General features: G+C 40.5%; 1 protein-coding gene across 3 annotated transcripts in view; it reads right to left on the minus strand.

Moving 5' to 3' along the window:
* Positions 1-3,690: 3,690 nt before the first annotated feature.
* USP32 (ubiquitin specific peptidase 32) overlaps positions 3,691-27,930 on the minus strand; it is a 206,691-nt gene continuing 182,451 nt past the window's right edge. For all 3 annotated transcript variants that reach the window (XM_055577392.1, XM_055577393.1, XM_055577391.1), the window contains exons 25-34: positions 27,102-27,213; positions 25,550-25,761; positions 20,762-20,946; positions 19,490-19,576; positions 18,319-18,439; positions 12,442-12,633; positions 9,498-9,786; positions 7,654-8,078; positions 7,117-7,209; positions 3,691-5,868 (exon numbers count right to left, since the gene is read on the minus strand). In XM_055577392.1, the coding sequence (XP_055433367.1) occupies positions 5,695-5,868; positions 7,117-7,209; positions 7,654-8,078; positions 9,498-9,786; positions 12,442-12,633; positions 18,319-18,439; positions 19,490-19,576; positions 20,762-20,946; positions 25,550-25,761; positions 27,102-27,213 (1,890 nt within the window). In that variant the 3' untranslated portion in view covers positions 3,691-5,694. The remainder of the gene's footprint in view (positions 5,869-7,116; positions 7,210-7,653; positions 8,079-9,497; positions 9,787-12,441; positions 12,634-18,318; positions 18,440-19,489; positions 19,577-20,761; positions 20,947-25,549; positions 25,762-27,101; positions 27,214-27,930) is intronic.

Consider the following 27,930-nt stretch of genomic DNA (forward strand, 5'->3'; position numbering starts at 1 on the left):
GCTCAGTAATTGTGGTGCATGGAGTTAGTTGCTCTGCCACATGTGGGATCTTCCTAGACCAGGGATTGAATCCGTCTCTTGAATTGGCAGGGGGATTCTTTACCACTGAGCCACCAGGGAGGCCCAACTCCTAGCTGATTTTGATGGTGCTCTTGAATTGACAGATTAGGAACAGCTGCCCCTAGAGAACCGAGTGCAGAGCTCTGTACATGCACTCCTATGTCGTATGCTTCTTGACTGGTAGTGAGTTTGATCCCAGTATTATGGTATACCTGTGTTCTGCTGCTCTAAGTGGGGAAAGAATACTGTGATTTGGGTACCCAATAGGTGTCAGGGCCTGTGCCTATTTACATTCATTATTTATTCCTTCTAATAACATTTTGAAGTGGTATTCTCATTGGGCATGAGAAATCTGAGGGTGTGAAGGACTTTAGGACTTACTGTTATAGGACATGGAACTCTGCTCAAGGTTATGTGGCAGCTTGAATGAGAGGGGAGTTTGGGGGGAGATTCAGTTTATTTCAGTCGCTCAGTCATGTCCGACTCCTTTCGACCCCATGGACTGCCCGCCAGGCTTCCCTGTCCATCACCAACTCCTGAAGTTTGCTCAAACTCATGTCCATTGAGTTGGTGATGCCATCCAACTATCTCATCCTCTGTCGCCCCTTCTCCTCCTGCCTTCAATCTTTCCCAGCATCAGGGTCTCTTCTAATGAGTTGGCTTTTTGCATCAGGTGGTCAAAGTATTGGAGCTTCAGCTTCAGCATCAGTCCTTCCGATGAATATTCAGGGTTAATTTCCTTTAGGATTGACTGGTTTGATCTTGCAATCTAAGGGACTCTCACGAGTCTTCTCCAACATCACAGTTCAAAGGCATCAATTCTTCGGTGTTTAGCCTTCTTTATGGTCCAACTCTCGCATCCATACATGACTACTGGAAAAACCATAGCTTTGACTAGATGGACATTAGTTGTCAAAGTACTGTCTCTGCTTTTTAATATGCTGTCTAGGTTTGTTATAGCTTTTCTTCCAAGGAGCAAGCGTCTTTTAATTTCATGGCTGCAGTCACCATCTGCAGTGATTTTGGAGCCCAAGAAAATAAAGCCTGTCACTGTGTCCACTGTTTCCCCATCTATTTGCAATCAAGTGATGAGACTGGATGCCGTGATCTTTGTTTTCCTAATGTTGACTTTTAAGCCAGGTTTTTCTCCCCTCTTTCACTTTCATCAAGAGGCTCTTCAGTTTCTCTTCACTTTCTGGCCTAAGGGTGGTGTCATCTGCATATCTGAGGTTATTGATATTTCTCCCTGCAATCTGATTCCAGCTTGTGCTGGATGTCCGGCATTTCGCATGACGTACTCTGCATGTAAGTTAAATAAGCAGGGTGACACTATACAGCCTTGACGTACTTGTTTCCCAATTTGGAACCAGTCTGTTGGAGAATGGATATATGTATATGTGTGGCTGAGTCCCTCTGCTGTCGACCTGAAACCATCACAACATTGTTAATTGGCTGTACTCCAAAATAAGATACAAGTTAAAAAAAGAATAAAAGAGAGAAGACATAAACACACTTGGAATAAAAAAGCAAAAATTAATAACTTGTTTTAGTGCATAGTTGTAATATGGCAAGAGGCAGAATCTGACCCTGATAATGGACTCCAAGCCTTTCTACTCACCAGAGGGCATAAAACCAGTGGCTAGTATCTGGCTTGCAAATAACTTTTATTTAGACAGTACAATGTTTAAAAATTAACAAAACAAAACAAGGCCCTGCCAACATTTCTAAATTGGATGTTCTGTATAAATACCTGGGTTTCTGGCTTCTCTTTGGGGTGGAAGAGGTTTGGAAACGCTGGGGCCCGCATTCCTGCATGGCAACAAATGCAGCCTTCAGGTGGGATGGGTGCCTTAGAACTCACCAGTCCCCACTGTTTCCTTCTCCACGGTGGGACCCGCTTCTCTGACACTCTGCTCCCAACCTAGCCCCTATGGGCCTCTGAAGGGGCAACCACTGCAGTATTTATGACCTTGCTTTCCACTGCCACGAAATCTAAAGGCAGTGTTTTTCTCATTTGTTTTTTAAAGATTAATTTTTGGCTGCCCTGTGGCAGCTTGAGGGCTTTCTCTAGTTGAGGTGAGCGGGGGCTACTCTTCATCGAGGTGTGCGGGCTTCTCATTGTGGTGACTTCTCTTGTTGTGGAGCATGGGCTCCAGGCACGAGGGCTTAGTTGCTCTGAAGCATGTGGGATCTTCCCGAACCAGGGATCAAACCCATGTCCCTTGCCTTGGCAGGTGGATTCTTAACCATTAGACCACTAGGGAAGCCTGGCAGCCTCTTTTTATTGCACCATCTTGTATGGGTCTCTCATTACGAGGTAGGTACATTTCTGACCTCGTGATTTCAATACTAAGGAACCTACCTGGTGATACGTCATCGAGGAAAGCTGGGATCTTTGTTCCCTAAGCTGCACGTTCTGGCTATAGCCTATTAAAATTCTTATTTAACCTTTAGAACAGTTAGGGAAAATAAGCCAACGCATCCACTTGCTCCTGTTCAATGGTATATACAACAAAGTGAGCAATGCCACCAAGTGGAAGAGAGATTCCATGTTGAATTGCCTTAGCCAGAGCGGCTCGGAGGCTGATGACCACCCTCAATTTACAGGGCCATTCAGAACTAGAAGTCAAACACCCATCCACCTTTCTATGCTGTTTCTTTCCAAAGTTGTTCCCTATTCTTATTTTTTCATTAAAACATTATTTTATATATAACTGACTTCCTGTGTGCCAGGAACAATGCTTGAGATACAAGGATGAAGATATTCAAGGTGGTCATTTAAAAAGCCAGAGACACAGACTGAACTTTAGAAGTGGTGCTTCATTTTGGATCCCTTTTCTGTTTGTTTCCTTAAACAAGCTCCTACTGCTGCTGATTCAACATGTTTCATTCTATACATTTTTAATGTTTTGTTCCTGGGTTTTGGAGAATGTAGGCAGAGAGATATGAAATTCTTTGAGCGTCAGTGTAATAAGCGAATACATAAATCTGCTTGTCAAATAGGACTGAATCTCATGGGGGTAGGAGTTCACCTTCACTGAGCACTTATCAAGAAACTGTGTCAGGCATTTGTATACCTCATTTCCTAAAAATGAGCCCAAGAGGCAGGTATTATGATTTTAAAGGTAAATAAACAGGACTGAATGTGAAGGTTCCGTAACTCTAAATCTTCAACTCTTCTTAACACTGTCAATGGACTCCCTGGAGACCTCTTGGAACGACAACCTGGGATATATCCCTGCTTTCTCAGTGTCCTCTATAAACTAAGGATCATCTCCAGGCATCGTGTAAGAAGTGCATCTCTTCTTCACTTAATTCCTTAATCTGCATGAAAACTATTGCAAAAACTCCTTCAATTCTCAGTTTCAAATGAGCAAGCTACTCTTCTCCTAAACACTTTCAATGTCTTCCAAAAAATTTCCTAACAGGGATGTGAAGCAAATTTATCTGGTCGCTGCAAGTACCTTGTTCTACATTCAACACACCTTCCATTCTCTCAGAGATGGAACCTCCAACTCTGTACGTCAGGTAGGTATTCAAATAGGAGAATTAAAACAGGGTCACAGAGAGGAAGGCTAAAGAATTTGACATTTTTGTGTTTACTTGTATAGAGGAAAAAGAGCACATAGATGCATCCACAGTATTTAATTTGTTTGGATAATAGTTACAGAGAAACAGGTACACTCCATATACAATTACCAATACTTTTTTATACAGTTCATATTTCAGTACATCAACACTATTTTATTTACACTCTATGTACATTAACATCTTTCTAAAGTCAGTGCATTGTCAACAAGTTTTATACAGTAATTTACAAGGTGAATGTAGTTAGTTAATTTAATAAATTTTCTGCTAGTCATGAATTAAAAAAATTAATTACAACCAATGTAACAACACAGATCAAACAACATTAGTAGATTGTGCTACCTGCTTAAATAAAACATCTGTAAGGAAATTATTTAAAATCTTCCACTTTTTCATGGGACTTGTCCAGTTAGGAATGGACAGATTTTATACACTGAAAATCATGAAACTCTAAAGTCTGCATTTTGTCTGACTTCATTATATTATAGCATTTAGGCCAACCCTTCCTACTTGCAATTATAGTCTTCTTCTGAATAGGCTTTCAACTCAGCCATTTACCTTTCTAAATGCTCTGAGAATTGGTTAGTAATCGACCTTAGGTATCAAAGCACAAACGCTTAATTACATTGGTACCTACTATCTATGAGGAAGGAAGGGTAATGGAATCTGACAATTAATGAGAATCAACTTCCAGGGTCCAGATGAATAAAAAAAGTGAAATATTTACCTTGAATATATATTTAGAAACAACACAGAAAAAAAGTGTTGCCTGAAATAAATAACATTTATATTTTTGTTCCAGTCTTGAATTATTGGAGGATAAAATGAAGTAAGCAAAGAAACATAACTTTTGATGACCAGTACTGTTTAAAAAAAAAGCAAATGGAGATGCAAACAAAAAGTTTACTTCCTAAATCCCCCAACTGCATTAAAAATACTTATACATTATCAACGTTTGGGATGTATTTTGTTTTTAAATTTAATATGATAGGGGAAAATACCCCCATCAAGTTAATTTATAGCCCTTACAGCCATCAAATATGAACAAGTTCTGAAAAGTTCATTTGCACATATTCTTTTTTTAAAGTGCAAAACAAAGAAACAAAGAACAAACAACCACTAACTGCAAAACACCATCTAGCTTTGTGGCCCCGTCCCCTCTCAGACACTGCACAACAGTGCATGGAAGGATGGTGTCCATGTCGGCCGCCACTCCCCTCCCACCCTCAGCACAGGGGGAACGTTTTTGAGGGCACTTGAAGCACCCTCAGTGCAAGCTGCCTCTATCTGGAGGGCTATTTTAGCTGGATCTCCCACGATGTTTTTTTTTTTTTTCCTACAGGGTCTCCCAACCAAGGCCCTGGGGAGAAGGCACGCAGCTCTTAAGAGAGCCTCCCTTTCAGATTGACCACTTATATATGTCTCTACTACAATGACACAACAACAGAAACAAAAAGCAATGAAGATATAGAAAGAGTGGGAAAATGGTTTAAAAAGTAAATTGAAAAATCTGTGTCCATGCTGTAAGAATCCTTCACACGCCTTCATGATCTCGCTTTCTCCATCGTGTCAGTCGCTACAATGGAATAAAACTTCAGGAAAAAGGAGGTAGCATATCATGTCGTCCCCAGACAACACTACAATTTTTTGTTTTACTTTGACTCTAAGGAGATTCGTAATATTCTGTTACGATTATTGGTAAACTATATTCGCTACAGGGTTGTTCGTGTCTGGACAAGCACAATTTAGTTCTTATTTGGTCCCAGGTGGCTGGTGCCAAACCCTTTTGTTTACAGGCTCATGGTGGGCTCTGCCTGAAAGCTCTCTACCAGGGAGCTTACGTGAAACACTTTCAAACAAAATTATTACTACTGGTATGTTAACTGCTATTTTAATTAGAGTTTTTTTTTTTAATTTTGTGCTTCAGGGTCACAGGATAAAATAAGTACACATTGAGCTTGCCTTTCAGCGATGCTTTTGCCAAATGTCAGCTACAGGGAGTCATCTCCCTCATCACCAGTCTACCTAGCAGCCAGAGTGGTAGCTTCACTGTAACACACAGTACTTTTTGTAATCAGACTCGAAGTCTTCGTCCATGCTGCTTGTGTCTGCCATCTTTTTGCCATCGATCTTTGGCAGAAATTGTGCATAGTCTATCCCCTGCTGCTCATAGAAAAGAATGTAGGCAGAGTCGGTGTCAATTTCATCAGGGTGAAGTTCCTGGAGGAGCAAGAAAAGTTTTTAACAAAAAAGCTGGGCTTCCCTGGTGGCTCAGACGGTAAATAATCTGCCTGCAATGCGGGAATCTGGGTTAAATCCCTGGTGGGGAAGATCCCCTGGAGGAGGGAATGCAACTCACTCCAGTATTCTTGCCTGGAGAATCCCCATGGACAGACGTGCCTGGCGGGCCCCAGTTCATGGAGTCGCAAAGAGTCAGACACAACTGAGCGACTAAGCACACAGCACACACGCTGACTCTAAATCCTCACCAGGGAAGGGAGGACCAACCCTCTTTCATGACTAAAACGGATTGCTTCCAATCAGCTTAACATTTTGGCTTTCTCATACCTGCCCCTAAAATAAGAACCATTATTTTCAATGTTTGGTTTTGGGAAAATATACAGGCCATAGACAAGTCAAAAGAATGATAGAAAACAAAATAACACATTAACTTCTAATGGGATTCCCTGGTGGCTCAGAGGGTAAAGCGTCTGCCTGCAATGCGGGAGACCCGGGTTTGATCCCTGGGTCGGGAAGATCCCCTGGAGAAGGAAATGGCAACCCACTCCAGTATTCTTGCCTGGAGAATCCCATGGACAGAGGAGCCTAGCGGGCTACAGTCCACGGGATCGCAAAGAGTTGGACACGGCTGAGCAACTTCACTTTCTTTAAATTCTAATAGCTCAAAAGATAAGAACTTTTTCTTATTAATCAATACCTTCTATTTTTTCACTGTTTTCATTTTCTGCTCTGTATATCACTTTTTTGGGGTGAAGGGGCATGCTGTGTGGCTTGTGGGATCTTAGTTCCCTGACCAGGGATGGAACCCAGGCTCTGACAAGTCTCAGCCACTGGACTTCCAGGGAATTCCCTGCATGTCACTTTTATTCCTTTATATTGAAGGCATCTATATATGGATTCTAACAGAAACAACTACTTTCTATTCAGGAGAAAGGGCTTCCCTAGTAGCTCAGTGGTAAAGAATCTGCCTGCTAATGCAGGAGACACAGGTTTGATCCCTGGTCCAGGAAGATCCCTTGGAGAAGAAAATAGCAACCCACTCCAGCATTCTTGCCTGGAGAATCCCATGGACAGAGGAGTCTGGTGTGCTACAGTCTATGGGGTTGCAAAGAGTAGGACATGACTTAGTGACTAAACAATAATTCTGGAGAAAATCCATTATTTCAACAAATGTCTTCTAGATCTGTTGAATTTCTGTTTCTTTTATAAAAGATCGGGGACATTTACCTTACAGCTGCTGTCATTGTAACAGTACCACTTGCTATTTGGGTTTTTGGCATAAGTGACGTAATGGCCCCCGCCCAGAATTCCTGAATGGCACTGTAAGAGAGAAGAAAGTGGAGGTGTATTAGTAGTTGACAATACTCAGGCCAGGGCAAGTACCAGGATCCAATCCAAGGAAAAGTGTTTTTCTTCTTCCAAAAACAAACCAAGAAGGAAAACTGAAAATTTTAAAACTTTGAATCTTACCATTCTATTTTTGTAATTATTTTTGGAAAGCAAAACTCCCTCAGAAACACACACTTCTGAATGGCTTAAGCCTGTGACTCCACCTAGAATACTACATGACTGTTCCCTTTATTAAACTGTGAGCATCTTGGATTCTACCCAAAAGGCCAAGATATTTACTGCTAACTTAGTCTATCACCAAGCTCAATGCCTTGCAAATGAGCAGGCTCTGAAAAAATAATGAATGAATGAAGATGAACAAACCAACCACTGAAAAGGTAGATCATTCCAAAAATCATACAAGCAACCACTTACCGAAATTGCATATAGGTTATAAATAGGTTTAACATGAGTATCTTCTCTTTGGTCGTCAGTACTGTCTTCTTCACTGTGGTTTTCAAGCTGACCATTGCTGTAGCCATTGCCACATGCCTCGTGCTCATAAAGGAATCCATTGGCCAAAGCTACTTCGTGGTCCTGCGGGGTGACCAGCTCAGGCTGGCTGCCCCCTAGCACGTGCCCTCGGCTCAAGGCATCAGACAGGTCACAAACGTGCCCAGCCCCGTTCTCTTTGCTGGCATCCAAGTTCTCCTTACTACTTGACAATTTGTTTTTGCTGCCGATTTGGGGTAGGCGGAGCCTCCCTTTGCTTCTCCCTAAAGTCCTAGGGCTGCTGTTAGGGCTGCTGTTTTTGCTGGAGGGACAGCTGGTACCACTTTTTCTTGATGTAGATGGTGAACCTGTGAAAGGGAATAAAAGATAAATCCAAATGTCACAAGTTAAACCAGCCACCAAAAGCTAACTCTGCAGTCAACTGCACAAGCGTACACAAAAAGGTAAAGCCAGGGGCATCCTGACTGGCTAGGCTTTACTCCTATTATGTGGCCGATAAGTTACATTCTTGTCTTCCTCAATGCCAACCCTCTCAAGGCAGCAGTATCCTGAAAATGTGCAGTACAGTTAAGTATGGACTTAGAAAAAGAGCAGAAAGATGATTTAGGGCAGATTCAATTCAAAATAGTATTAGATGAAGGGGTTTGACAAATATGCATTCTTCTTTAGATTAAAAAATATGACCACAAATTATCAAGCACTTACTCCTGCAAGGCGTGACATCGGAAACTTTACTATCTCTACCTCTCACAACAATCCTGCAAAGGAGCAGGTCTCAAACAGCTCCTGACTCCCTTATATACCCTCAAAAATTGCTGAGAATCTTGAGAACTTTTGTTTTTGTGAGTTTCATTTATCAATATTTACCATGTATTTATTTACCATATTAGAAGTTAAAACTGAGGAATTTGAGAAACACAAGACATATATTTCATGGACAATATCACATATATGTTGGCTCTAAGTCAACCTGTGAGAGAATGAGAGTGGAAAGGCAAATATTTAGCTTTTGGTTTTTTTTTTGGCTGTACCATATGGCTTGTGGCATCTTCAGTTTCCTTACCAGGGACTGAACTTGGGGCTACAGCAGTGAAAGCGCTGAGTCCTAACTACCAGACTGCCAGGGAATTCCCAAATACTTAGTATTTTTATGAAAATAGCTCTGATCTTCAGAAAGGGTCTCAGGCACCCTCTAGGGGTTTCCCCAAATTTTACTTTGAGAACCTCTGATATAAGCAAACAAGGATGACAACTATCATTCATAATCACCAAATGCCAGGCGCTATGTCAAGTGCTTTACTCTCCATTTTATTAATACTATTTATTTATTTGGCTGCACTGGGTCCTGGTTACGGCATGAGGGACCTTCCTTGCAGTGCCCGGGCTCAGCAGTGGAGGTGCTTGGGCTTAGTTGTCCTGCAACAGGTGGGAGCTTAGTTCCCCCACCAGGCACTGAACCCTGGGCCCTTGCGCTGCAAGCGGACTCTTAACCCCTGGGCCACCAGGGAGTCTCTATAGTGCTGGATTCTTGATGTATCGATTTCTCACTCTGTGAACTGAGTATTTTCTTCTTTTTATGAATGAGAAAAGAGATTTAGTGAGGCTGTTCTCTTGCTAAAACTCACACAGCTCAAATGTAGATAGGTCTGAGTCCAGAAGGATCCTGGTACAACCAAGCTGTTGCTCTAGAGTGGAAGACGGAGGGAAACATGCAGCCTAGAGGGCCCAGGAAGGGCCCCCTCTGGAGTGAGCTTTGGGTTCCTCACCTTTAGGACTACTGACGACGTTGGCACTCAGTGAGGACGGGCTCTTACTCAGGAGCACGACATCTTCCCCAGCGGAGTTCTGAGCATCTGCTTTCTTCACCTCTCCTGTCGGGATCCTGGGCTCAGAGAGGTCATCCCCTTGGGGTGTGAGTGGTTTACGCTGACAGAGAGCTGGGTCCCTCGGCACCAGAAAAGCACTAGGGTCAAAACTTTCACGAGGAAATTTAACAATTTTCTGTGATTTTATCCATCGACCATTTACAAACTGAAATCGTTTGAGATGAATAATCTGGAGAAGAAGAGAAAACAGTTGTATTAACGTGTTCTGAAGACACAAATTACACACTAAAAAAAAGTCTAAAACATATGTATATGTTCCAAAAATATGTCTTTCCCCCCACCAAAGAATATATGTTCTTATGTAACCTAGTTAAGAGGCCACTGCCCTTTAGCGATGTGGCTAAAACGGTAATCCCCCTAATTTCATAATCGGTGTACATCCAAACTCTCTCCTACATGTCTTCAACATCAAAGGAGCCTCTTCTTCCATGTCCTCTGGGCTTGTGACTCACACTGACCTTTACCTCTCTCCAATATCATCCATTCACAAATACACGAGGCTAGAATACTATAGACTGAATCATTTGAAGAAAAGTGGAGGCGTTTTTAACAGATGAAAGTTACCCAGCCTCCAACAGGAGGCCTCTCCTTTCTTAACATTTCTGTTGGCTGAGATCAGGGGGTTTCACTGTCCTGAAGAGCATAAGAATCTTTCTTCTCCTTTCTGGCTTCTCTCTTTCTTTTCAAAAGCAATGAATTTCTTCAGGCTTAAACACAGTGTTATTATGCTCCCTATCGTGAGCATACTCTTGAGAGTTCCTTGGACTGCAAGGAGATCCAACCAGTCCATCCTAAAGGAAATCAGTTCTGAATATTCATTGGAAGGATTGATGCTGAAGCTGAAACTCCAATACTTTGGCCCCCTGATGTGAAGACCTGACTCACTGGAAAAGACCCTGATGCTGGGAAAGATTGAGGGCGGGAGAAGGGGACAACAGAGGATGAGATAGTTGGATGGCAACACCGACTCAATGGACATGAGTTTGCGTAAGCTCCGGGAGTTGGTGATGGACAGGGAAGCCTGGCGTTCTACAGTCCATGGGGTCACAAAGAGTCAGACATGACTGAGTGACTGAACTGAACTGACTGTGGGCACAGATATTTGGGTGGCTACCTCTACCCTAAATGCTTAACTATTTACTATTTACATACAGAGAATCCCTCTCTAAGGGCCACGCTGGTATGTGGATGTAACAAAAGCCCATCGAGCTATCAACATAACATTTACTCCTCATTATTCTTTGTGTTCAGTTGCTAAGTCATGTCTGACTCTTTGTGATTCCATGGACTGAACTGGAGCCTGCCAGAGTGATTCCTCTGTCTGTGGGATTTCCTAGGCAAGAATATTGGAGTGGGTTTCCATTTCCTTCTTCAGGGGATGTTCCCAACTCAGGGATTGAACATTAGTCTCCTGTCTCAAAAACACAGTTTTATAAATGCTGATACTTCATGATACGTGATATGTTTTATGTGATGGTCATATGAGTATAAGTAATTGTCAAAATTCATCAAACTAGATATTTTAAATCTATGAATTTAACTCCATGTTAACTCCATACCTCAATCAAAAAAAATATACCTTACCCCTTCCCACCTACTTGTTCTCAAGCCTGTCCCTATGCTCAGCTTCCCATCCCTGTGCTGTGCTTAGTCGCTCAGTTGTCTCCGACTCTTTGTGACCCCATGGACTGTAGCCTGCCAGGCTCCTCTCTGTCCACGGGGATTCTCCAGGCAAGAATAGTGGAGTGGGTTGCCATGCCCTCCTCCAGGGGATCTTCCCAACCCAGGGATCAAACCCAGGTCTCCAGAATTGCAGGCGGATTCTTTACCAGCTGATCCACCAGGGAAATCCATGAATATTTAAGTGGGTAGCCTATCCCTTCTCCAGGGATCTTCCTGACCCAGGAATTGAACTGGGGTCTCCTGCATTTTCAGGTGGATTCTTTACCAGCTGAGCTACCAGGGAAGCTATCCCTGGAGCTAGCCAATCCCTGTTAGTAACTTCTTGTGCTTCATTCCCTGGGGAGTTGTTCTTGTCTACATTCAGTCTCACAGAGTGGTAGGAAGAAGATATGAATAAAAAAATAGACACAAGGTCTGGTTATCAATATGATTTCCTCCCTTATGGAAAAAAGCTTTCTTAAATGAATAGGAAGAACTGACACTCCAACTCTTGACAATCAACAGGAGAGTCTCTAATCCATGGATGGAGAAGGCAGAAGTGCATCAAATCAGAAAGAACATATTAGCCCCCATGTACCTGGTGCACACACATTTAATTCAGCGGTGTCTGCGCCTATGTGACCAAGCACAGCGGGACCGGAGGCTCAGGCTCCTCTGCTCTTCTATAGTCTGTAAAGCGCAAGCCTCAAGCTTCCTCTCTCCCTAGAGCTAGAAGTGCTTTCACCTTCTCCTGAAGTTCAACTTCACCAGGCTTTACCACTTGGGGCACTTCTCACATGTCTCACTCAACTGCAGTTACTGGTCCATATGACTTCTCTTCCCTTGGAGGCTGTACCCTCTTTAGGATACAAAACTAGTAAATGTCTGTAGGACAATTCAGGTCTGCGTACACCAGCAAAAGTGTTTTATGTATGTAAATAGTTGGTTGAACTGCGTGGCTTGTGGGATCTTAGTTCCCTGACCAGGGACTGAATTGCCAATGAAACTGCCGAGTCCAAAACACAGGACTGCCAGGGAATTCCCAGCAAAAGCATTTTAAACACTGTGGCAAGAAAGATTATTCTCAAAAATTCTTATTTGTTCACAGCTTCTTTCCTTCAAGCTAGACTGCTACTCTCTCAGAGGTGGGGTTGTAACATACCAGGATCGGGGGAAGCCTCCAGAGATCTAGCTTCTTGGTTGCCAAGCAGTGGGTCTTACACTTGGAGCAGTAGTACATCTCGTTCTCCCCCAGCTCCTCCTCGCTGGTGAAAGCTCGGAGACAGCTGTCCAGGTTGATGGGCTCAGCTTGTGCACGCCGACTCTGTTCCACACTCTCGTGCTCATCTACAACCTGCAGGTGGAGGAAATGAGGAACGGGAGAAGGGGTAGGAGGGAGTTTAGAATGGTCACCTGCTCTGCATCATCCTCTTGGTGACTCAATCTCATTTACTTTACTTTAAAATACAACCAAACCAGAGTCTGAGTAAATAGAGCATTTGCACATTTATTCCCAGATATCACATCAATAACATCTTTGATCAAATTTCTACTTAAATGACCATAACTTTTTGGGAAAAATTTCTGCATGCTACTAAATGACAAAAACAAAACCAACAAGGAATTGCCTGTTTATTTTACAATTTTGAAATCCAAAAACAGCTTATATGCAGGCTGGCTTTCAAGTCAAGGGTGTTGAGGTTAGGACATTTATTTTTTTAACAGGGACAGGGGACATTATTAGTATGCTGCAGGCTCTACAGAGGCTAGGAGAAATAATATCACTGGAACACAGAGGCCAGATCTGGATTAAATAAGAAAGGGTACAGAAAAACTCACCTTGAGAGGACAGTCACCAGGGCGTTAAAACCCAGAGCCACAATCATTTGCATGTTGATGCCAAGTCATAACACAGAGTTAACAAAACACCATGTGTGTGCTGAAGAGCAAATAAGCCCATGCGCCACAACTATTGAGCCTGTGCTCAAAACCCTGGGAGCTGTGACTACTGAAGCCCTCACGCCCTAACTCCTGTGCTCTGCAACAAGAGAAGCCTCCGCCATAAGCCCGAGCACCGCAACTAGAGAAAAGCCTGAATAGCAATGAAGACACAGCATAGCCAAAATAAATAAATCAACAAAATTATGAATATAAAAAAAACAGCATGTGTATCATTACCTGTCTCTTGCCTCTTGGTGCCTTTTTATATGACATGGTTAACAAAAGGAATAGCAGACTCAAAACAACCTGATTTTCCTAAGACCTGCCCACACCTCTGTGGTGCTATTGAAGCAAGGAAGAGGCCAACATGAGGAAGGCGGTGGCGTGGGAATCAGGAGGAAGGAGACACTGAGGGGCCTAGGATGCAACAGAAAGAAATTTTCCCTCTGCCATTCTTGGCTGCCACTTAGAAAGCAATTAGGAACCACAGCGGGTGAGGCACACATTGCATGACTATGAACAACCGTGAGACCACACACAGGGATCACATCCCAGGGTGGAGCCCGGACAAGCACAACAATGAATGTCTCTTTTTGGCAAAGGTCATACTCAGGTCCCTTCACCCTACTTGTTACTCCTCCCTTCCAGAGGTGAAATGGTTCTCTTTGCCCAAGGCAATTTCCCTCCAGCTTTCCTTCCTGAGCTCTCAGTTTAGAACAGCTTTCAGGTGTGACTTTGTCCCTGCATGAGATGGCTGAGTCAGAGGCCGTCAAATGTTTGTATAAACTATCAAGGTTGGGGTTGATCATGCAATGAAGAGTTTAGCACTGCATCACCAATCATTTCTAAAGAATTTATTTGAAAACGGGGAATTTCAAGGAAAACCCTTTCAGAAAGGGAAATCTGGATTGACCGTGAGTCACTGACTTCTGACACTTTCCCCAGGGAACACTGACATGCTTCAAAAAGAAACATGCTGTATCATGGTGGTTAGAATCAGAGTAGAAAAAGAGGTATGTCCGGAAGGTCATGTACACACTGCTATATTTAAAATGGATAACCAACAAGGACCTATTGTATAGCACAGGGAATTCCGCTCAATGTTACAGGCCAGCCTGGATGGGAGGAGGGTTTGGGGGAGAATGGATGTATGTATATGTATGACTGAGTCCCTTCGCTGTTCACCTGAGACTACCACAACACTCTTAATTGACTATATCTCAATACAAAATAAAAAGTTTAAAGTTTAGGGGAAAAAAGAAAAAGAGGTAGGTCAAATATAGTACTGTCTCTTTTCTCACAGCCAGTTAAACATTATCTATATTATCTCTACCAGGGATGCTTTATGGCCAACCACAAATTACAGTAAGCAGGTAAAGAATGTTGACTTTTACTGACTATATTTTCTATACAACACACAGGCTAGACAGCTGGATAGAGACAGGAAGGAATGAGAAAATGGATGAAAAAACATATCTGCAGATGACAGTAATTTTTATTAATAAAATTTCCCCTTGGGATCTAGCTCCAGATTCTCTATAATTATTCAAATAGTCTAAATTATTTATTGGCACCCTCTTCCTTTATTTTTCTCTAAGTTGCCTGAAAGCTCATCCTTAGTCCAAAACATAAAGTAATGAAGTAATAGCTTTCATACATTATAAGACTATTAGAAAAAGAGAAGATCTAAGAAGTTACCTAGTTTAATTTTCTATTAATGAATATGAGGGTCAAACAGGGAAAAAATTAAAAGAATAAGAGCAATTGCCTATTTTTTCCCCCTCCTTATCAAATAAAACATTCATGTAGAAATTTTGGAAAGCAGTGAAAAATGTTAAAAGGCAGGAAACCTTATAAAGGCAAACTGTCAAAATATTGGCAGATTTTCTTCAGCCCTTTTTATATATTTTTCAGGATATGCAATTTTATATCTTACTTTATAAAAAACTTCACATGATATTATTAGCATCTTTCCATATATGTTGGTGTAAAAACTTCTGGTAATCCTCATTTTCAGTGATTGCATAGTATTTTATCCAATCACTATACCATGCTTTATTTAACCACTCCTCTAATGTGAGAAAAATACAAGTTGCTTCTAGTTTTTTTTAACTACTCTAACAAATGCTATGATGAAATTTGTCAGCAAATCAGAGTATTTCCCTAGGATAAACTCTTAAAAGGGAAATTACTAGAATAAAAAACATAAAACATATATTTTACAAGGCCACATGAATAATCTCAATTTTGAACCAAGATATCTCTTTTGTCTACGTGACTCTCCAAGCACATGCAGAATCCACATGTAGGAAGATATTAGTCATGTGGCCCCATTCCCCAGAAAGGAAGGATATCTCAACAGCAGCTTGGTTTCCATGGTACCCTAAAAGCATCACTGAAAATGGAAGTGGGGTGAGATTTAACAGGTCACACAGGTCCTTCTTCCTGTAAGTAGGATGTCCTCTAGAGTTTTTCAGATTGCACACTGGGCTTCTTAAAAAGGGAAGGAGATTTACAGCCAAATAGTTTTTCATCTTTGACAGGAGTTATCTTGTCACAGTAATGTCCTGTCAGATTCTGTGCTAACAAAGATTTAAGAATCTTTCAGTTGCTAAAATTTTCCCTCTTCAAAGGAAGTGTGGTGGAGGTTACTGAATTAATCTTGCTCCAATGAGCAAAATCTGCCAAAACATCAATTTCTCTGCAGCTTCCTTTCATTTGGCAACTATCCATAAAGAATTCTTGGTTAGTGAGAGCCTGAGGGTGTGTGGGGACATAGTTAGGGTTCCAAACAGGGAATCTGGTCTAGAATCGGGAGTTCCCCCACTCCTCAACAGCACAGAAAGACAGAAAAGTCCATAGAGAACAGACTGTGGTTGCCAAGGGGGTGGGGAAAGGTTGAATGGTGGTTTGAGAATCAGTTCAGTTCAGTAGCTCAGTCGTGTCCAACTCTTTGCGACCCCATGAACTGCAGCACACCAGGCCTCCCTGTCCATCACCAACTCCCGGAGTTCACTCAAACTCACGTCCATCGAGTCGGTGATGCCATCCAGCCATCTCATCCTCTGTGGTCCCCTTCTCCTCCTGCCCCCAATCCCTCCCAGCATCAGAGTTTTTTCCAATGAGTCAATTCTTCGCATGAGGTGGCCAAAGTACTGGAGTTTCAGCTTTAGAATCATTCCTTTCAAAGAACACCCAGGACTGATCTCCCTTAGAATGGACTGGTTGGTTAGCAGATGCCAATTATTTTATATAGAATGGATAAATGACAAGGTCCTACTGCATAGCACAGGGCACTGTAGTCAGTACCCTGATTATAAACCATAATGGGAAAGAATGTATATATGTATAAGTCAATCACTTTGCTGTACACCAGAACACTACACTGTAAGTCAACTATACTTCAAAAAAAAAGAAAGAGAAAATTTAATTTTCATTGCTACCTTATCTAAAGGGAATATATTAAGAAACAGTGAAGGAAATTTCCATCAAGAGTCATATAAATGCAAAATCCACTACATTTCTTCATGTGACTAAAACATTGCCTTTGATTCTGTTGCTTTTACTTCTCCATCGGATTCTTCCTATCTCTAAACACAAGCCATCTAGTCAATCTTCCCTTCAAATATTTTTGCATATGCAGTTAGTGGAGTTAGTATTCTCTTGGAAGTTTTATTTTCAAAATTGAAGAACTGCTCTGGCCTGAGAGTGGCAGTAGAGGAATGCTAAGTGTGAAGAACAGGCAAGGAGATGTACTCTTAGGTGCCCCATTTTGAAACAGTCAATCCTTTCTCTAATTTTTCTGACCACTATGTCTATTAAAGGTGGCAGCTACAGCCCTGGAATGCATTTGAGCTAAGTAATAGTGGTTACCAAATGCTGAAACTTCAATAATAATTAATAAACAGGCAGAGAGATTGGCATGCTTGACATGCCCTGGCCAGAGAATATATCTTCTTACTTATGCCCAAACTTTGGTTTCAAGATTTACTTACTATTAACATTTTCTTTATTTTCTTGGGCTCCAAAATCACTGCAGACAGTGACTGCAGCCATGAAATTAAAAGACGCTTGCTACTTGGAAAAGCTATGACAAAAGTAGACAGCATATAAAAGCAGAGACCTTACTTTGCCAACAAAGGTCCATCTAGTCAAAGCTATGGTTTTTCCAGTAGTCATGTATGGATGTGAGAGTTGGACTATAAGAAGGCTGAGCACCGAAGAGTTGATGCTTTTGAACTGTGGTGTTGGAGAAGACTCTTGAGAGTCCCTTGGACTGCAAGGAGATCCAACCAGTCAATCCTAAAGGAAATCAGTTCTGAATATTCATTGGAAGGACTAATGCTGAAGCTGAAGCTCCAGTACTTTGGCCACGTGAGGCAAAGAGCTGACTCATTAGAAAACACCCTGATGCTGGGAAAAATTGAAGGCAGGAGGAGAAGGGGAGGACAAAGGATGAGATGGTTGGATGGCCTCACTGACTCAACGGACATGAGTTTGAGCAAGCTTGGGAAGATTGTGAAGGACAGGGAAGCCTGGCATGCTGCAGTCCATGGGGTCGCAAAGAGTTGGACATGACTGAGTGACTGAACAACAACAACAATACAATTAACTCGTGTTTTGTTAGTGTGTGTGTGGGGGGGGGTGGGGGGGGAATGCTCAGTCGTGTCCAACTCTTTTTGACACCATAAACTGTAGCCCATGAGGATCCTTTGTCCATGGAATTTTTCCAGGCAAGAATACAGGAGTCGGTTGCCATTTCCCACTCCAGGGGATCTTCCTGACCCCAGAATCGGACCAGAGTCCCTTGTGTCTCCTGCACGGGCAGGCGGATTCTTTACCACTAGTGCCATCTGTGAAGCCCCACAATTATCTCTACAAGTGGGAAAACTGAAACCACATAATCATGCTAATATATCTAAGTGCCACAGAGAATATCAATGAATATTTGTCTGGTTATTATTTAAACTGTCTGAAAATAGAAACGGCATGATACAGTTAAGCTGGGGGAAATTTTACATATATTTTACATATAAAAATGTATATATTTTTATTTACATATAAAAACTGCCATCTTATGGTGACTTGGAGTACTTACCCTTTCCTGTGATGTTTGATAGCGGAGGTGAAGGGCTGTGGGGTCCCAATCCACAGCAATACAGGCATTTCCAATGAAAGCCCTGTCTTCCCCACAATCAATTTTGCAGCCTCTGCAAAATCTAAAGGGGGGAAAAACAATCTACTGAGGAAAGAATAATTAATGAGTCCAAATTTTCTTTATCAAAATTATTCTCCCTGGGAATTCCCTGGTGGTCCAGTGATTAGGACTTGGTGCTTACACTAACATGTCCCAGGGGTTCCATCTCTGGCTGGGGAACTAACATCCTGCAAGTCATGGCCAAAACATAAAAAATTCTCTTTCTACTTCTCTACTTTCCTTCTTGGCATCACAATTCGTCATGGGCTTCTAACTTCAGACTGATAAATGCATGAATATGTATTAGTAATTATTAGTAGTTCAGTGAATCACACTTAACACTTCTCAAATCTTTAGTTTTTCAAGGCATTTGATAACCAATTGTTAATCCACATGAATATGTGAAACTTCATGGCAAATAAATGATAAGGGAAGTGGATATTTGAGATAATTTACCTCTCATGAAATTCTAAATTTAGTTACTTAATGCTTGAAGTTAGGACAACTTATGGGGCATAACAATGCCTATTTCCTTGTTTGTCAAATGGCACATTAAATACATATAAAATTTTATGAGTGGGTAGGAACCATGACAAAGGCCATGGCTTCACTGCCTATACGTCTCAAGTTTGTGAAGGCCACTACAGTGCTCTGATAGCTGACTTCAGTACTCAGGCATTTTCCAAGCTGGAACACTAATGACTAATCAATCTCTATAACTTTTCTTAAAACCAAAAACAGACTTCCAGTAAGGTCTAGTAAATAGAATATGTTTTACTGAACTCAGAATTGCTAAACTGATTTATAACTAAGGAGCAGAAGGTCTAGAATAATAAATGTTGATCATAAACTATGAATCTGATGAGGATTGTCGAGTTAACAAAATCATCTAAGTCTCAAGAGCAAAACTTAGCTATAGACCTCACAGGGAAGAGATGAATGAAGAACTCCTAAGTTTATTTCAAGCTTCCCATTACTACTTATTACATCTAAAAACTGGAAAGCTTATGAAAAAGGTATAATATCTGAAGCTGCAATTCTAACATTTTTCTTTTGCAGAAGGTGACTTTACCTGTACCATGGGCACCAAGCACAGGAGTTCCCATCTTTCTGCACAACTCGTAGAGTGAATGGATACTGATAACCCATACTGTCATCACTGAAACAGAACATAAATCAAAGAGTGTAAGAAACATTTCTTACCTGGAGTCTCTTTCATCTTCTCTGAAGTAACCCTAAAAAGGGGCATCTGTTAGAGCAGTATGCTCACACTGACAGCTCCATGCTGGTTATCCTAACCCATTCACTTCAGCCCTGCACAGCTGTGCTCAGGGCTCCCTGCTTGTAGAGGGGACACACAGCAGACTGCCAGATGCCTCTGACACAGTCCATGTGGTCCATGGAAATTTCATAAAATAAGCTAATCATGAGATCAAATGCTAGTTATCTTTCGGCCCTAATTCTATCAGAAGATTTAATTCACATTAAACCAGACTCCTTCTATGACAAGAACACAGATACAACACAGGAGAGTGAAAGGTCACAACGGTTTTAGAGGAGTTGACTGACTATATATTTAGAAGTTTCTTTAATCCGAATCCCTGATGTGGTACATGACAGACATCCCTTTTTCCTTGCCCTAACTATCTAAAGCTATAAGCTATATAACATATTTAGAATAATGTTTTAACTGCAAGATAGCTTTATGAGTTCTCCGACTGTAAAAAAAAAAACAACAAAAAACTATTCATCCTTGCCCCAATAAGAAGCAACACAAAGAATATAACATAAGAGCAATATACTTTATGGATCATTCGGCAATTTGTAGTGGCTATCACATGACTGCTAAAGGTAATGAAACTATGATAAGGACTCATGGTTGTAATGGCACCCATTGTAAGGGCAAGAACGAGTATTATGCCTGTCACAGCAGTTCCCATCTTTCTGTCTAACTCGTTGACTGAATGATTATGGATAGCCCATGTTGTCCAGTATCATGTCAGTGATAACCAGGTCAACAGTAAGTAAGGAATGCAAAGAAAGATAAAGAGATAAAACAGCCAGGTAACACTCCGGCAGAGAACTATACAACAATTCTCTTCTAAAAAATTTCTTTACTTACAATATTTGCCAGAGAGATTTAGGTAAGAGATCAGAGATTATAAGGATTACAGGACTCTGGAATGTCTAGGTGATGAAAGTAAAGTGTAGTGTCTCTCCTACTCAGAAAACCAAAACAAATGGTTGAATTGTAGTGAGTCCTATAAATCACCCAGAATTAACATAAATTCTCCTTTTTCTACATTTGGAAATTGTACATCTAGGAAGATGCCCAGAGACTCACCAATCCTGAGCATGATTACTCGCTTCCTGAGGTGGGAGTGGGCTGGCTAATCGTGACACTTGAATCCAAACCGCATCATACAGGTCTTTCTTCCGGGTATGCACAGTACATGGAACAATCAGAGGCATTCCAAAAAGGCTGGGGCGATTCTTCTGAGATGACAGGAAATACAGTTCTGTCCTCATCTATAAGTACAAACAAGAGAAGACTGAGCTGAGAACAGGCCTCTGATTCCTCTCTTTTTTCTTCTAGGACTGCCCCGAACAAGCATCACTACCATTTTCAAATCAGTCACTATCACACTTCTCTTTATTTACAGAACTATCTTTTATTAAAATGTGAAGAGAATGGTTATTCAAAGTGGAGACACTGAAGGGGTGCCAATTTCAGAGTTGCCCTCTATCAAACTTGGGTTTTCAGCATTTAATATTTTCAAGTTACACAGTTTTCTCTGATAAACATTTCTCACACACAATGAATCATATATAAAAATTTTTAAATCATATTTTAATTATATGATGGAATAAAAGGTAAACTTTTGAGATGTTTGCTCTGAGTATGTTAAAGGAGATTTTTATCACTTCTTAACATGCGAGATACTGCACAGAATTAGCCTGGAAATGGTGACTTAAAACAAAAGTTTAGTATAATAGAAAAGCTGCTGGGAGTTAGTTACAGGATTATTAAAAAAAATCTGCTGAGCACTTGGACATTTAATTCTTTAAATTTGAACTTTATGTAGTAGAGAAGCTAAGCCAACAACTTATAAACTCACTAGTTTCTAAGTGGAAGACTCTTATTTCAGATCCCCAAGTATTTTATTTTGCTGTTATTCACTTAAGATTATTATCTAAATACATGATTTTAAGACCCCATTTCATGTATTGGTGGTTATATTATTATCAGACCTATAGAAAGGAGACATAGTTCAGAAGAACTATTTTTTAAAAATCAAAAAACTTTGATTAGTTTTTCTCTCCTTAAACTTATACCTTTCTTCCACTCCAACTCTCAGTAGATGACTTATGTTACTAAATAAATCAGATTTAAGCAACTATCTCTTTCTTCTACCCTTCTCAGTGTTATTTCTTTTCTAAACTCATATGATTTTCTTCCTCTTGGAGGTAACTTCTTCCAGCCAGGGCCCTGTGGCCTATACCTCCCATACCTGCTCAGTTCTTCATGGGATAATGCTCCCAGCTTTACTGTACAGGAATCTTTCTTTGGTTCTATCCTAACAGCTTCTTTAATCTGAAAAATCTCACTTGACCTAACTGTGCTAAATTCTTGCCCTATTTCTTTACTTGGTTACTTGGCCAAACTCTTCAGTTTTCATTCTTTTCGATGTCTCTAGTCCATGTAGCCACTTCTTTCTTTCCTCTTTTGAAGTTGACTTCCCTTTAGTAGTTGTGTCAACACAACACTATTATTTCTCCCTTTATTCTCTGATATTCTTGCTTATGTGACCTTGCCTTATTCCTCTTCTTTTTCTTTCTGGTAGAAGGGAGTAGAAGACAAACTATTTTCAAAGTAATTCAATCATGAGATCAAAGCGTCTGAAAGAAGAAGGTGGCAACGAAAATGAAGGAAAATGGTAAATTCAAGTAGTATTTTGAAAGAAGAAATTAAAAGGCATGATATACTAGAGTTTCAGAAGAAAAGGGGGAAAAAATCTAAGAATATCTCTAGCCTTGAGCCTTTAACATGGAAGGATGGCATTGCCTTTCACATAAAAAGAAAGGGAGTTGGCTTGGGATAGATGGTAAAATCGATTTTCAGTTCAGTCGCTCAGTCATGTCCGACTCTTTGCGACCCCATGAATCGCAGCACGCCAGGCCTCCCTGTCCATCACCAACTCCCGGAGTTCACTCAGACTCATGTCCATCGAGTCCGTGCTGCCATCCAGCCATCTCATCCTCTGTCGTCCCCTTCTCCTGCCCTCAATCCCTCCCAGCATCAGGGTCTTTTCCAATGAGTCAACTCTTCGCATGAGGTGGCCAAAGTATTGGAGTTTCAGCTTCAGCATCAGTCCTTCCAATAAACATTCAGGACTGGTCTCCTTTAGGATGGACTGGTTGGATCTCCTTGCAGTCCAAGGGACTCTCAAGAGTCTTCTCCAACACCACAGTCCAAAAGCATCAATTCTTCAGCACTCAGCTTTCTTCACAGTCCAACTCTCACATCGATTTTAGGCACTCCCCAAAGCAGCTATTAGATTATGAAGTAAACTGGAAACAGGGAACTGGTTAAAAGGTAAAAATTTAGAGCACACTTTATGGTCCAATAATTACAAAAAACGCTGTATATAATGCTTTAAGCACTTACCAACCACTTTATATAACATGCATGATAGATGAAGGGAGCTGTTTTGTAAGAAAGATTTTTTAAAAATACATCCGAGTTCTTAGTATTTAATCTGATAATGCTTTGTTTAAAGACATGGGGAAATGCACGAATCACTCCAATGATCTTAGCTGATGGGACTGTGCTTAAACAAGATTTGAGTTGCACTTAAACAAAATTCTAAGACACAAATATATCCCTTAATTCTCTAGGATGTTTACTCAAACAACCCTGTCTGGAAAATGATCCACAGACCATCATCTACATGGTCAGAAAAATCACTTTAACTTGGGAGTTACTAATTCAAAGGGAAAATGTACATTTCAAAGAATTATCACAAAGTAATTAGCTGTGTAATCACCAATCAGGTCAAGAAGCAATTCAGTCAGCACTCCAAAGCTTTCCTTGAGCTTCCTCCTAGAGGTAACAGTTTTTCTGAATTCTGGTAATTATATCTTTGCTTTTCTTTGTTTTATACGCTATGCATAATAAACTGTAAATTTCATCTTCCCTGTCTTTAACGTTTTATTTATAAATATATTATTTCATTTCTTTTTGTTTCTGACTTCTTTCCTGCATTATTTTTATGAGATTCTTTTATGTTGGGAATAAGTATAAATTCATTCATTTTCAATGCTGCATAATATTCTATGACTACGACTCAACTGCCTTACCCTTTCTACTACTAATGGACATTTTTAAAAACACAAAATAGAATGGTGGAATTATTTATCTTCAGTTAGAAAACTTAGTTTTCCAATTAGCTGTATTAATGTGCACTCATCAGCAGTGTATGAGAGCTCTTGTTGGTAATATGAGTTACAAACATCTTCTACTCCACGGCTTGCCTTTAATTCTTTTAGTGATGTCTTCTAATGAAACTGAAGTTCTTAGTTTTAATGATGTCCAATTTAACAATCTTTCCTCTTATATTTAGTGCTTTCTGTGCCCTACTGAAGAAGTTTTCCCCCTAAACCAAGGTCATGAACATATTCACCTTTGTTTTGCCTTCATATTTAACTCTACAGTCCACCTGCAACTGATTTTTATGTGGTGAGATCTAGGTATGTCAAATTTCATATGGATACCCCATTATCCCAGCACCATTTACCAAGTGAGTTGTCTTTTACAGCTCTGTAATGCCATCTTTGTTATAAATCAAGTGCCCATACATGTGTGAACCTGTTTGGGGGCTATTTTATTTCATTGGTCTATTTGCCTTTTCTCATACCAGTATCACAATGTCTCAAATATCATTGCTTAATAAAATCACTCTTTGCGACCCCATGGACTGTAGCCTACCAGGCTCCTCCGTCCATGGGATTCTCCAGGCAAGAGTACTGGAGTGGGGTGCCATTTCCTTCTCCAGGTGATCTTCCCAACCCAGGGATTGAACCTGGGTCTTCCGAATTGCAGACAGACGCTTTACCGTCTGAGCCACCAGGGAAGCGTTAATAAAATCATGATATCTGATAGCTCAATTCCTCATTCTTTGTTCTTTAAGACTGCTTTGGTTATTTTAGTGCTTTGTGCTTCCATATATTAGAATCAGCTTATGAAGTTATACACATACACACATAACATACAGAGTTTGCATTTTTATTAGGACTGTGCATTGAATCTATAGATCTGTTTGTGGAGAATTGTTATTTTTGAAATATTGAGTCTTCTAATCCATGAGTGCATGCTCTGATGCTTCAGTCATGTCCAACTCTTTGTGACCCTATGGACTGTAGCCCTCCAGGCTCCTCTGTCCATGGGATTCTCCAGGCAAGACTATTTGAGTGGGTTGTCATCCCATGGACATAGTCTATTCCTTCAAATTGAGTCTTCTTTAATTTCTAGCAATAATATTTTATTGTTTTCTACATAGGTGCCTTGTATATTTTTTGTAAAGTTTATTTTCAGGTATTTACAAGTTGGAAGAGGCAAGAAGGATTCTCTCCTAAAACCTGTAGAGGGGCACAACCATGTTGATGCCTTGATTTCAGACTTCTGGTCTTCAGAACTGTCAAAGAATTAATTTCTATTGTTTTAAGCCACTAAATTTGTGCCAATTTGCTATAGCAGTCCTAGGAAACAACTTGTCTTGCCTAGCAATCTTCTTGTTTCTCCCTCCAAAACAAACAAAAGCTTATCTAAGGCAGCCACACTTATATGGTAACGAAGATGTACACGCTGACATGAACATATAGGAGTCACAAACTTTCTAGAGACAACAGTATTCTGATGCACCAGCTGTCTTGTTGCTGCTTAATGTGAGTGAGGAGTATCATTTCCTATGTAGGCCATCAGATGTGATACTAGATCCTGGCTGTAACCACTTAGAACAGCATACACAACACACTGAAAGTGCACACACTGAAGATGTTGCCAAGGCAGAAACTGCTGTTTCATAAACAGCACTGGCAAGACCAGCAGTAATTTGCCTAACATTGAACTAACCATTTTCCGGTGGACTGCAATGATGTAGCCTGTAAAGGAACTGTCGGGAAGAGATGGCATATGACCATTCACCATTCCATTTGTGAAGTTTTTCTCAGTTCCACATGGCACAACAGTGTTTGGCATTCCATTGGGAATGAATATTGGTCGAGGCAGGTCCCCGTTGGCGGTCAGGGTGAACATTCCGTTTGTAGATGGGGAGGAGGAGAAATCTACAAATTCAAAGGTAAGCACAGCATCATATGTTTGTGGTACCTTTATCTTTGCTCTTTTCTCAAACATTGCTGGGACCCAGACCACTGACAGTCTATTTTAACTTAGGACTGGAAGTAATCATATGTCAAATAATTCTAGATTAACTGGAAGATTTTCATTTTAGATTTTACTTTCATTACTAATACTTTTGATTAAATGACTAAACAAGAGTAACTGCTAGAAAGAGTAAGTGAAATTTTTACAACAATCTTTATCAGTCCTATGTTATGGCATGAAAATAGTTCTGCTTTTCTTTTTCTTATCCTCAAAAAATTCATTTCTCCATGTAGTCTTTAGCCAGATATTTTACAAACACTTTATTTTTAAAAACACCTGCAGAGAACTCCCATCTGCTCCCTGCCCCGACACAAGCACAGTCTCCCCCATTAGCACCCTCCCCCACCACAATGACACATTTGTTATAACTGAGGAAAGACAATGCTTTTTAAATTACAAATGCATTTTCTTAGTTTTACTAGCCACAGTTCAAATGCTAAACAGTTGGTGTGACTATTGGATACTCTGCTGCTGCTAAGTCGCTTTAGTCGTGTCCGACTCTGTGCGACCCCATAGACGGCAGCCCACCAGGCTCCGCCGTCCCTGGGATTCTCCAGGCAAGAACACTGGAGTCGGGTGCCATTGCCTTCTCCACTGGATACTCTATTGGATGGCAAAGATTAAAGAAAGTTTTCATCATTGCAGAGGGTTCTATAGGACAGTGATATAAATGATATAAACAAACAAAAAAAGCAATAATAAATCATCCACCAACCCACCATCAGTACTATCTACTGAGCACCTATGAGAGGAGTCCCCTTCTCTCTAAAGCCTTTGACAGCTGGGAAATCTAATTATCAACAATAAAAAGAAGAGACGATGGCCAAGAAGACTAACTGGATGACCATATTAAATTATATGAATGACCATATAAATATCAGAGTATAAACAAACTTCTTTTTTAGACAAATTCACTATTCTGTTTTCTAAAGCACATTTCTCTCATACCGGCTGTTGCCATGTTAGTATTAGATAAGAGAGTTAAAAGATCTGAACTCCAGTGGTAGATTTAGCTAAGAACTACCTATCCAACTTAGGTTCTCTGAATTTTAGGTTCCTCATCAATAAAATGAAGAATTTAAGATGTTCACTACGGTTTCCTACAGGTGCCAAAATTCTTTGGCTGCAATTTTTTTTCTCTCTAATATTTTTAGCCTAAACAAAAACCAAAAAAGAATGACAACCCTTAGACTATTATTCAAAGCTAAAATCATGAGAAAGAGCTCTAGTTCTCTCTTACCTGTCTGTATTGGACTAGAAGCTGAAATTGGAGATCCAGGGATGGGAATTTCAAATGCACACAAAAATCCACTCACTGAGAGCCGTACTTTCTGGTTGTCCTGAGGGAAATTCTACAGAAAAAGAAGCAAGAGGAGAAGGGGGAGATGTTTCAGACAAAATGGAAAATCATCTCTGATATATTTGAAGCAAATGTCTTAGAGTCTTTTATCAGTAAAGCAAACAAGATGTCTGAATAAATTTTCTAAAATAACTAAAAGATGCAGGTTTGATAAACTGAATGAAAACTAACCTTACTGGAGAAACCGTTATCCTCTTTCATAGGAAGGTAGTATGATGTGTATAACTGACTTAAGTTTTTTCCTTCATTTCAAGAATCTAAACCCCAAATCCCAAGAGATCTCACCTCTGCATCACACATGAAAAAAATGTTAAGGAGGTGGGAACTTGTTTAAAAATCCTGAAGATGAATATAAATAATACCAATGGTAGGAACTCAATTTAGGGCAACTTATTTATTGAATTGCTTCTTTCTCCAGCTGGTATGGAGGAAGAAGTGATTTGCATCACTTTGTTTTTACCCTCTTAGTGTGTTTAAAGGCCAGGTATATATATTTATAAATAAGTATTAAGAACACACATTCATAAATACACAAAATACTTAAAGAATTCTAGGAACAGTAGTAACACATAAGAGATGTAAAACAAAGCAGTGGTGGTCCTTGGGGTAAATTCAGGCTGTACTGACATAGCTAGATCACTCCATACAGGGGGCTCTGGGCTTACATGTTTCTCTTCTTTAAAAATATCACCATCATTTTACTCTTTTA

The sequence above is a fragment of the Bubalus kerabau genome, chromosome 4, assembly GCF_029407905.1.
Source record: "Bubalus kerabau isolate K-KA32 ecotype Philippines breed swamp buffalo chromosome 4, PCC_UOA_SB_1v2, whole genome shotgun sequence".
NCBI lineage: Eukaryota > Metazoa > Chordata > Mammalia > Artiodactyla > Bovidae > Bubalus > Bubalus kerabau.